Genomic DNA, 11,042 nt, shown 5'->3' with positions numbered 1-11,042 from the left:
CCTACGACGCACGTAGCCGACCCCGTGTTGCTCTACCAACAACAGTTCCACCTCCATGAGGTAGTGGCATAGAAGGTTCGATGCAGCTCTTCGTATGGGACCAAGTAACCATTAGCGCATCTACAGGGACCAGGCACACGGGTGCAAGAACTATGAATTGAAAGTGGAAATAGAAAATAATGTGGAAGTCAAAAATCAACCTTTGGTGAAGTTCCCACTCCTCGTGTCCATCGACTCTGTGGGGGCAACTACATCAACGTTCTCTGGTCGAGTAAACCCAGCCATCTCTTCAAACAGATCGTCCTAGCCGTTCACAAAGAAGTGCATCCTCAATAATGATTGCATTCGTCTATATAGGTCGTGCATTGGAGGCGGTATCTCTTTATACGTCGGGCTAGCAAGGACTTAAGTGGAAACACTCCATTCACAACACTTCATGGCATATTCCGCATTCGAATAGAATATGGCTTTGGAATAACTGCCAGTTATGGCCTGGGAAAGCCTATGGAACTGCGCGGATGTCCTCTGGGTGCGGTTAGACCAATCTCGAGATGAGAAAATGGAGGCCACAAGAAAAAGTACCCCAAATACTATTTGTTCGTTTTGCCCCCAAGGCCTCCGTTTTATGACGGCAGGCCAAAAAGAATATAAAAGGTTGATTGAGGAGAAAAGCTGTGCTACGATATATTTTGCGGATGGGATTTCGGTGATGTGCAGCTGCTGTCGTGTCGAGGTCTTCCCTCTCCTCTGCATCTCGGCTTTCAACCTTCTGCTTCAACCTTCTGTTCTTTTCTTCTTCGTACGAGTGTCGACGCCTGTGCTTTGCTCCTCGAACGCCTTGCCCTTCACCTCCACAGACACCTAAGCTTTAGTTCCTGTATCCGTATTGAGCTGGAGCTCCTCCTTTTTTGTTCGATCCTTCAGTCGTGCTTTTGAAGTCTAATACGTCTAAGCACACTTGTTGCGTTTGACTGACGACTTTTCTTGAGATGAAGGTCGTCAGGTTCGTAGCGCTGATGTTTGAAGCTTTACCTTATACTCCTCAATAATGTGCGCTAGCATACATACTTCTTTTAGAGGCGCGACGGATTGTCATATTGCTCTTGATATCTCTGAAATGTGGTGTGGAGTGGCGTTCGCACGAAGAAGCTTAGATGTTTCGCAATCGTAGTCTGTAATCGTATCGGAGTCCGTAGTTGGATTTGCTGTTCTTAAGTTATGCAAAAGAGACAGTTTGTTGAGTTATCGTAAGGCTTATCATTGATGCTAGAGCGGATTTTATTTAAACCATCATAATCTTTGCACTTCTTCTCACAGTTCGTGCTGATTGACTCACCTAAGCTGTGCTCGTTTCGTATAGTACTGTAGAATGAGTGGCAGCTATCATCACAGCGATGACCCCAAATAGCCTGTACTGCCTTTTTTTCATTGATTCCTCCTTAGCTAGGTTCGTTTGGCGACGTTTAGTATAAAATTTTAGAATGAGGAAGCCAAAATTGCAGTGCATTTCCATTTTAGCAAAGACCTGGAATAATTTGTTGGCTTCTTGTAGCGTTTTCCCCATCTTTTTTCTCTCGAAATGTGGCCACAACTTTTCTTCATGTATTACTTTTGCAGCAATGAACTAAGAGAGTTTTCAAAACCATCGTGTTTTCCACTTGCCTCTCCACTCTCTTTTTCTCTCTCCTTCCTCTCATCAAAGATCTCAATTGTAACATTCTATTCTTTTGAACAACAAAAATTTGAATTTGCACGATTGGATATATCCTAGTCTTACAAAGGTATGCAACAATCTATTCTTGTGGAATTCATTCCTACGTTGATACAAAGTTTTGACAGCTAGAATATGAACCTTACTTTTTGATTTTGATGGCTGAAATCTAAAAATCTAGGCGAACTAGAGAGCTCACAATAGTCATACATTGTTGCTCGAACTTTTTTGTAGAGATAAGCAGTATTCCCATGGTACTCTCTGCATTGCATGGTTAGGAAAACTTTTGAATTTGTTTAACTATTGATTTTGTTGAAGACTTGTTACTCAAGTTAGGAGTTTTACAGAAGATTAAGGTCTTCCAAACTTTCAATATGTTTGTGTAATTGTCATGAGGTTGAAACAACACCATGCGTTTGTGTTTTAGTGGATGAGTTTGGGTTGTTCCTAGATTCATCTAGATATGTACAAGCTAGCGTGTACGCATGTAGTAAGAGGTACAAGCTTGCATTGGATGTAAAGGCATAGGGCTAATGCAGTCTACTTCGTTATTACCTTTTCCTAATAAGCTCTAAGAAAATCTTTGGCGTTTTGAAGTACATTCTACGACAAAGGTTCGTTGCTGACCGCAACCATTGGTTTGGATTCAATGATTTCTATAGGGACATATATGCATGGATCCAATGAAGTCTAATGGATTATATATAGGCTACTTGAGATCAACATGAACCACATAGGGTGAGCTAGTAGACTCACCTCTTCGCCATAGATGGAATACGTAGAGCCACCCTAGATTCTGAGTTGAAGATCATTATAGAGTGGATATGTTATGAAAGTAAGAACATGTGTTCCAAAGCCTCTCACTTGAGAGGGTGACATTGCCAAGATCCTTGCACCAAAGCAATTGTATGGAAGGTAGGTCATGTGCCAAGAGCTCCAAACTTCTCTAAGTATTTTCTTGTTATGATCCATCTTTCCACTTGATATAAGACTTTATGAATTTCTTGTTTTTTAACCATTTTTTTCTCTAATTTGGTCTCTTCTCTAGCATACCTCTTAGATGATTGATTCAAAATGGAGGGCGAATTGTATGTGAGCTAGTCGATCTTTTGACAACCCAAAAGTCCCCAACGTCTAGATTGATTTTAAAACTCTCCATTTTTATGTTCATTTAAATGAATGGATCCAATGCTAGTATTTGAATGTTTGGCACTACAATTAGCAAAATTCTTGTTGATTGGTCGGCTTGTGTAAAATGACTCCTTGAACTTAGATGATTAGGCTGGCGCATATAATGTTTATGTTCATTAGGGATATACCTTTTTCGGCAGAGGTATGCAAGGAAGTGTGCACAAAGTCTTTCCATGAAGGTGAGGTCGATTGCATTTAACTTGCTTATATAATCATGGAGCTAAATTTTGGTGATATACCTCTCATCCATGTCCATGCAAGGATGCCTTTACATATCTTGATCCAAAGTTGGATGGTGTTTGAAGAGTGTGGACAGCAATAGGGAAACTTAGGAGCTTCCAAAGGTCTTCAACATCTTATGGCATGCATCGCTACTTGCACTAAGCTTCATGAAAGATTGTGAGCAAAGTAATGCCCTAGGGGCCTTACCCCGCTCTTCACCTCTGGAGTGCCGACAAAAACTCAGTATGAAGACTTTGTATAAATGGATGCTCAAGTATGTGTGGGTGTGTGGATTTGTATGTGTGAGAGCATATTTTTATACTATGGTCTACACCCACTGTTGGGCGTTGATGACATTAGTGGGGATATCATAGTAGCTAGTCCCTGCTATGCATGATGGAGTTTATGGTTTTCAACCTTGTGAGTGACTATCATGAGATTGAAAGTGCACTATGTTGTGTTTTTAGAGGATGAGTTTGGGAATATTCCTGGATGCATCTAGGTATATATTACTCCACTCTTTGGTGGCATGTTGTATCGGTTGACACATCATAGATAGAACAATATTGGCGTGCTAGCACCTTTAATGTTGAGGCAGAGACTATTTGCTTAACACTCAAAATCCTTCCATTAATGAGCACAAGGCAAAGTCTATACAAGCTATATGTGTGGTAGGACTAGTATTCTGGTTTTAGACAATGTTGCAGCCTATTGGTATTGCGATAATTCTATCTATCTAAAGTAGTGTGTTGCCCTATCAGCTGGATTTAGATGCTCGTCTGGGAGAGACTAAAATGAAATTGTTTAGTCTTCACAAGTAGTTGTAGCTTGAATGGAGGATTATTGGACTACTTTTTTATTAGCCTTCTCCTTTAGTGCCAGTCTTCATCATGGTTGAGTCTACCCTTCACCTCCGGATTGCCGACAGCAACTCAACACGAAGACTTTGTAAAAATGGATGCTCAAGTATGTGTGGGTGTGTGGATTTGTATGTGTGAGGACATATGTTTATGGTCTAAACCCACTGTCGGGCGTTGATGACATCAGTGGGGATGCCATAGTAGCTAGTCCTTGCTATGAGTGATGGGAGTTTATGGTTTTCAACCTTATGAGTGAGTATCATGAGATTGAAACTGCACTATGTTGTGTTTTTAGAGGATGAGTTTGGGCATGTCCTTGGATTCATCTAGATATATGCTTTTGTCGTATTAGCGGACATGCAAATTTTTACCTTGTGAAGTTTTTGTCCATGTTGCGGCCTGCTGGTATTGCGATAATTCTTTCTATCTTAAGTGGTGCATTGCCCTATCAGCTAGATTGAGATGCTTGCTTGGGAGAGACTAAAATGAAATCGTTTAGTCTTCACAAGCAGTTGTAGCTTGAATGAAGAGATTTTGGACTACTTTTTGATTAGCCACCTCCTTTAGTGCTAGCCTTTGTCATGCTTGAGTCTATCCTTCACCTCCGAAGTGTCGACAGAAACTCAGCACGAAGACTTTGTACAAATGGATGCCCAAGTATGTGTGGGTGTGTGGATTTGTATGTGTGTGAACATATGTTTATGGTCTACACCCACTGTTGGGCGTTGTAGACCTCAATGGAATGTCATAGTAGCTAGTCCCTGCTATTCGTGATGGAGTTTATGGTTTTCAACCTTATGAGTGACTATCATGAGGTTGAAACTGCACTATGTTGTGTTTTTAGAGGATGAGCTTGGGCATGTTGCTGGATCCATCTAGATATATATACACACAAGTACCACATTTAAGCTTTGAATCAAAATTGTATGAAAAAATTCAATTAAAACTAAAAACATGTGTTGGATAACATAGAAGCAAACTGAGACAAATGGAACCCGATTGTGTTTCAAAAGAGATTGTATGTTAAAGTTTATTGGTCTTGTGTCTTCAACCGATAGACAAGAGATGACACATAGGTAAGTAGGTGGAGGGGTAGTTGGGAGTGTCTTACCTCTTAGTGTCTCTATGGAATGTCGGCCACAAGTGATATATGTTCTTTGTACCTCATGTGGGGACAACTAAAGAGTAGTAGTTTGAGCATGCTCTTTATGTGAATCTTAGATTTTTCTGGAGGCATGGGGTGGCTTCGTCAATGACACTTTAATGAGGCTCTTGTCGCATGGTCTCTAGTTTTTTGGAGGCTTTTTGTAGTGTCTTAAGTGGCATGTGCTCTATCAATAATCCTCTGAGCAAATACTTTTCCTTGAGGATTTCAGTGCATCTTGAGGTCTATGTTACTTATGATGTCATGTACATATCAAGAAACGTTTTATCTTTGGCATTGAATTGGTGAGATGGCAAGGTTCACATTGAGACTTCTTTTCAGTCAGCAGCAAATAGGTGATTCGTCTCTTATTTTGAATGAATTTGGTGTTTGTGATTATCACTGCATTTGCACGAAGCGAAGATCAGATCCCTCGGTAGAGGCGTAAACATGGTATTAAAAGTTGGATTTTTTATCAAGTTTTGCATTTCTCACAGGAAAAAATACCCAAGGTTCTCGAAGTCTTGTCATGGGAGTTTCTTGAGCTGCGTTGCTATGTCGTCCTCCTCCATCTTTGGATTTGAAGTGAGGCTTTTTGAAGTAAATAGAGAAAAGTCCAACTTGTCCAGCACCTCTTGCTAGTGCATCAGATCATTTGGTGATAGAAGTCTTAATTCTTTGATTTTACCTTGTTAGGTCTATACATATGATTGCAGGGAGATCCATTCTCCCATTGTTTGTGACCGCCAGATTCTACTTCATAGCCCTAACTCTGATAAATGCTGCCACAGGAGGGACGAAAATCCAGTTAGGATATAGCCCTTGAGCAGTCCCTCTTGCTAGTTTGGGAAGGTTCTTGCCTTCATTGTTCCTGTGGTAATAGAGAAACATAAGGGTGGTTAGAGGTGTGTGTTGTCCAGACTGGTGAGCAACATGGGAAATGATGGGCAGTTTGGACGTTGGGAAAGCTCGAGACCTGTTGACAAAATTGCAAGGGTAAAATCTACGTCTTGTATTGCTTGATGTCAGGAAGCCAACGATTGTGCATGGCAAGTGTCAGAATTTCTGCTGATCCATTTGCAAGGCCATGCAATGGCTGTTTTGGTGCCCCATTTTGGACAACCAAGGTTAGTAACTTTAACATGCTATAGGTTCGGTGGCTCGTCTGCCTACCTGATGTACTTCATGACATCTGTGGGTAGTCTGTGCAGGTGCTGCTACTGCAGTTATTGACCATTCAGCTGTTGTCTCTTTAAGCCACATTGATGAGCTCAACGTTATTGTGATTTTGGTAACCTAAACCCTCCTGGCATCAGGAGGGACGCTTCATCCTTCAGGATGTGTCTCCCTTGCTTAGAATATATCCCTCTTGAATTGCTGTAAGATTTGTTGCCTGTAATGGTGTGGAGAGGGATTGAAAGAGAGTAATCTGGGCATCACAAGCAATTTGTTGCCTATAATTGTGTGGAGAGGGATTGAAAGAGATAATCTGGGCATCACAAGCAGTATTAGAGCTTACTAAGAGAGTATGGCTGCTTTTGATAAGCTTTCTACTTGAGTTTAGCGTTCATCTTGACTGACTTGCTAGAGACTTGATACAAAGGCTTTAACATATTCAGGCTTATGTATGTCTGAAATTGTGTTTATGCTGTTTCTGCATCCGTCGTTGGACATGAAATATGTTTATGCAGAGTATGAATTTTTATTGACTGCCTTCTGGTCATGCAGGACAGCCATTTGAAGATCTTCCATATTATCTGAGGGCTAGTTTTCTTGTCTTACATCGGTGTGTTTTCCAAGATGTGGCCTACAGCTGATATTTGCCCCGTTTTGGACCAAAGTACGAAAGGTGTCTTTTTCAGGTGGTCAATAAGCTTCCTCTCATCAGATGGGGGACTTAAGTTTAGAAGGAACTTTATTTCATATGGTAGGCAAAATGTCAGTCCTTTGGTGAGAAAGGTGTCTTGCGTTAATCCCAATGAGTACGAGCGAAATGTTCCTGAGGAACGTCAGGCACCAACCCCCCAGACACGGCCCAACAGGACCTATCCAGTAAGTAATGGTTTTGAGAAATGGTAACCAAAAGCACAACTTTCAAAAATGCCGCTTCCAAAGGTGTACATAGCCAGAGACGAGATCTCCAATTTAATATCTTTGAAAAATTGGAGATCTTGCCCTGGCCGTGCACAGTAGCGGCTCTTTTGGTGGTTTTCCTTTTGGTTACCAATTAGTTGAGGACGTTGCAGAAATTAGAGGCTGATTCTATTGTATTGGACTTATGGTGAAGGGAAGGACAGGGCAGAATGAAGGTTATACCGTTCCCGATCGATCTTACAATACAGTACCAAGAAGACCTCCTGATTTGGAAGCAAGGATGCGTATGAAGGCTTATAGAAGAGAAGCACTCTCGCAAAGGCGGCTTGCTGAGCAGGAGGAGGATGTTGACGTCGACTTTTCCAAGCTGCTTCAAAAGGGGGCACCAAGAACTATGCAAGGTATTATCAGGGAGGTGATGACTGTGGGCTTCTTTGTGACATTGCCGAAGGGCAGGAAGGAAGGTTTCCTCCCAGGGACAGACCTAGGCCTTACAGGCGGTGAGGCTTCTCTAAAGCAAGTCTGGAAGGAAGGACAAGAGATAACTGTTCGAATCATACCTAAGAATGATGGGGCGGCTCGTGAATTACTCACTGTATTACCAGACAAAGATGAGGCACCAGATGGGACAAGATTATCCTCACCAGGTGGCACAAATTTAAAGAATTGAGAGAACAGTGGTTGGGATTAGTATACAAGGATGTACCGTTTGATCTTGTTTGTCATGCACTTGTGAAGGAGATAAAGATAATAATCGTTTGTCCGTGCGTGCGTGGATCATTAGCCCTTGCATGTGCATGTAAAGCGTGTGTGTGTGTGTGTGTGTCTGTGTTCATGATCAAGTAAATTAATAAACTAGTTGTGGCTTGGAATCTCTTTGGTACATTATTGTCCTTTGTAATTCAGCCAAATCAAATCAGTTACTTTTGTATCTAGCTATTACATTAAAGAGATTAAACGCAACATGTTCTTACCAATGGTATGAAAATTCTGGTCTTTCAAGCTGAGGAGGAGGAAGAAGGCAACTCAGATTTGGATTAAAGCATGCAGTGTGCTATTGTTTCTCTTCAAGGTTTAGGGGAAGTTAAGCAGAAACACAAGGGTGTATTTGTCTCCAAGACATTGATGGTAGTTTGCGAATGAATTTATACAGACTAGTTTGGCAACCATGATAAAGCCAGAGTGGGAAAGGTGCATTCTAGGGTGGTGCAAGGAGTTGCGATAAGCCAGCTCACCTGTTGAGCACAGAGAAATGAAGCACACATGAGAAAGAGAGAGAAGAGAAGAAACCAAGAAAGACATGGGCAGAATTTCTGAAATAGCAAAATTTCTGAAATTGAATGCCAGCCTAAACATGAAAGAGGATTTTCTCCGCTTTTAACACTCAGGGTTCAAAATCAACCTTAGAATTCATGCTACCTGTTGGCATATCTTGCAAAAGGTTTTACCTTTCTTATTGCAAAAGGTGCATTCTAGGAGTCTGGTGGGGCAGCGGTGCAAGGGGGAGGGGGGTTGGCAAGGAGTTGCGATAAGCCAGCTCACCTGTTGAGCATAGAGAAATGAAAAACACGAGTAAGAGAAAGAAGAGAAGAAACAAACAAAGGTATGGGCAGAATTTCTGAAAGGACTAAGGCAAAATTTGTGAAATTGTATGCCAACCTAAACATGAAAGAGGATTTTCCCCACTTATTTTGACGTAAAGGACTCAAAATCAACCTTAGAATTCATGTCACCTATTGGCATATCTTGCAAAAGGTATTACCTTTTTTATTGCACCAACGTTGCATGATGACGAACAATCTCTTGGTTTTCCTACTTATTGAGACAGAGTGAAAGAAAGAAGAAACAACATTGTGTCAATTTGATGCACATGGCCGAAGCTTCTTGGTCATACAATTAATACTTAAAGGAACTATTGTTCATCGTAAGAGCAATTTAGATGATGGTGGCATCCCCATTCACAATTGACGTCAAAGCCAAGAGATGTGGAGTGTATACATCATTCTTGTTGCAATTGGAATAAACCTCGGAGGCAAACAATGGAAGCCATGGAGGGCTGCCCTAGGAAAGGTAGGTTGCCAAACCTTGACATAATGAAGAATAGAATTTGCTCCCCCCCCCCCCCAAAAAAAAAAACACTTTGTATAGTGTGTGTGGACCAACCTTATATCCATCTACACCTCTCATGCTTCCCAACATATTCCTTCATACTCAAAACCCCCAAATCCCACTTGTGAATGCAAAGAACATCCAAGTGAATACAAATGGATTGTTGGTTTGACTTTCCATAGTTTTGATTTAAAGGAATAGAAAGGCAAGATCCAAATACATTTGCGAAAGAAACATAAAAAGCCTAGGGAGCTTTTTTGCAAAAACATAGAAATCTTAGGGTTTTTGGTTGTGTAAGAAGACGAAGATGCAAAGAAACAAAGCAAATGAAAAGCAGAGGTGGGCTTTTCTGTAATTTGGTGGAATGATTGAGTACCAGCTTGGGGTAGAAAATGTAGTAGCTGATGCTATAGGTCAATAGGTAGCGTCACCTCCATCTCCTTAGTACAAGAGTCTTCTCTTTCAGCCATGTGCATCAAGTACCACACCGACTCAAATTTTCAAGTTCATTGGTACAAGGCTATGCTTGATTAATTAGCCCGATGATTATGACATACATAACGGTGGTTATTCTTTCGAGGAAGCCTTTGTGCATTGCCCTAGTTCATTAAGACCATACTCCATGACATGCATGATTAACAATGGCAGACCTGGAGGGCTTTTACCCACTTCGAGAAGATTGAGTGCAAATTTTTTTGGCCTTATCTATGCAACGATATCCATGAGTATGTGTCCCACTTCGAGATATGCAAACAAGTGAAGGTATCCCATGGGAAGTTGCTAGGTCTTCTTCAACCCCTTGAGATTTCAGATCAGACTTTCCTATAGATCAGCATGGACTTTGTTACAGACCTTCCACCGACCACTGGTTTAAGGAATACCATGTGTTTGACCATTGTCGATAGGTTCAACAAATTTGTCAGGCTCATTTCATGCAAGGGTACTATTGATGCACGGAATACAACTCGACTCTTTCTCACAGTAGTATCTAATGTATGGTATGTTGTATCATTGTGGGATTCCAAGTTCACCCGTCAGTTTTGGAGAGCCCCTTTGAACAATTTTGGTACAGAGCTCAACTTTTCCAGCTCAGTCTGATGGCCAATTAGAGATCTATGAACAGTTGGCCTTCAATGTTCTGAGTGTGGGGTAGGATTCCCTATGAAGTAGCATTCGGCAAGAAGTTCAAGTCCCTTCTCACCAGGGCTTCCAAGAAGGTGAAAGACCGCATTACCAAAGCACAAGGGCCTACCAAACGCAAGCAAAAAACACATGCATTATGTGGGCTACAAAGAAGGGCAGTGGGTTTATCGTTGAATCACGAAGAAAAGACTTAAGCAGGTTGGGAGGAAGTATCCAAGCTCTCATATTGAAGTGTTGGTCCCTTTCATTCCAATCATCAAGGTTGTCAATGATGTGGCCATGGAGGTACAGGTACTTACGACATGGATGCATCTAGTATTCCATGTGTCATGGCTCAAGCCATATGCCGGTCTGACCTTGACAGTGGTTCCAAATGTGGAGCAGCCCGAGATTGTTGATGAGGCATAAGTGGTCAATCTCGAGTAGATTTTGCTTCATCGGTTCAAGAAGGGTACTAGCAATCGCCAATGCTTGTACATAGTCAAGTTCAAGCACAAGGGATCCCACAAGGCAATATGGGTCGAAGAGGATTTTTTCCAAATTATCCCGACCTCCTTTCATCATAGAA

At 41.5% G+C, this 11,042-nt stretch overlaps 1 protein-coding gene across 4 annotated transcripts; it reads left to right on the top strand.

Annotated features, from left to right (window-relative positions):
* The first annotated feature begins 607 nt into the window (after positions 1-607).
* On the top strand, positions 608-8,105 carry LOC147901522 (uncharacterized). 4 transcript variants are annotated; one of them, XM_087374489.1, is made up of 3 exons: positions 608-733; positions 6,857-7,180; positions 7,416-8,105. In XM_087374489.1, exons 2-3 carry the CDS (start codon positions 6,929-6,931, stop codon positions 7,890-7,892), a joined length of 729 nt encoding a protein of 242 aa, XP_087230615.1. In that variant the 5' UTR covers positions 608-733; positions 6,857-6,928; the 3' UTR covers positions 7,893-8,105. The 4 variants fall into 4 exon arrangements, with proteins under 4 accessions (XP_087230615.1, XP_087230616.1, XP_087230618.1 ...); XM_087374490.1 differs by having other exon boundaries at positions 612-733; positions 6,862-7,180; XM_087374492.1 differs by lacking the exon at positions 608-733 and adding an exon at positions 793-1,003 and having other exon boundaries at positions 6,862-7,180.
* The last annotated feature ends 2,937 nt before the right edge of the window (positions 8,106-11,042 follow it).

Source organism: Dipteris shenzhenensis, chromosome 5, assembly GCF_047967505.1.
Source record: "Dipteris shenzhenensis isolate YYH24624 ecotype China chromosome 5, Dip_SZ_1.0, whole genome shotgun sequence".
In the NCBI taxonomy this organism is placed as follows: Eukaryota; Viridiplantae; Streptophyta; class Polypodiopsida; order Gleicheniales; family Dipteridaceae; genus Dipteris; species Dipteris shenzhenensis.
Note: the sequence above shows the minus strand (reverse complement) of the source record. Positions and strands in the feature narration are given on the sequence as shown.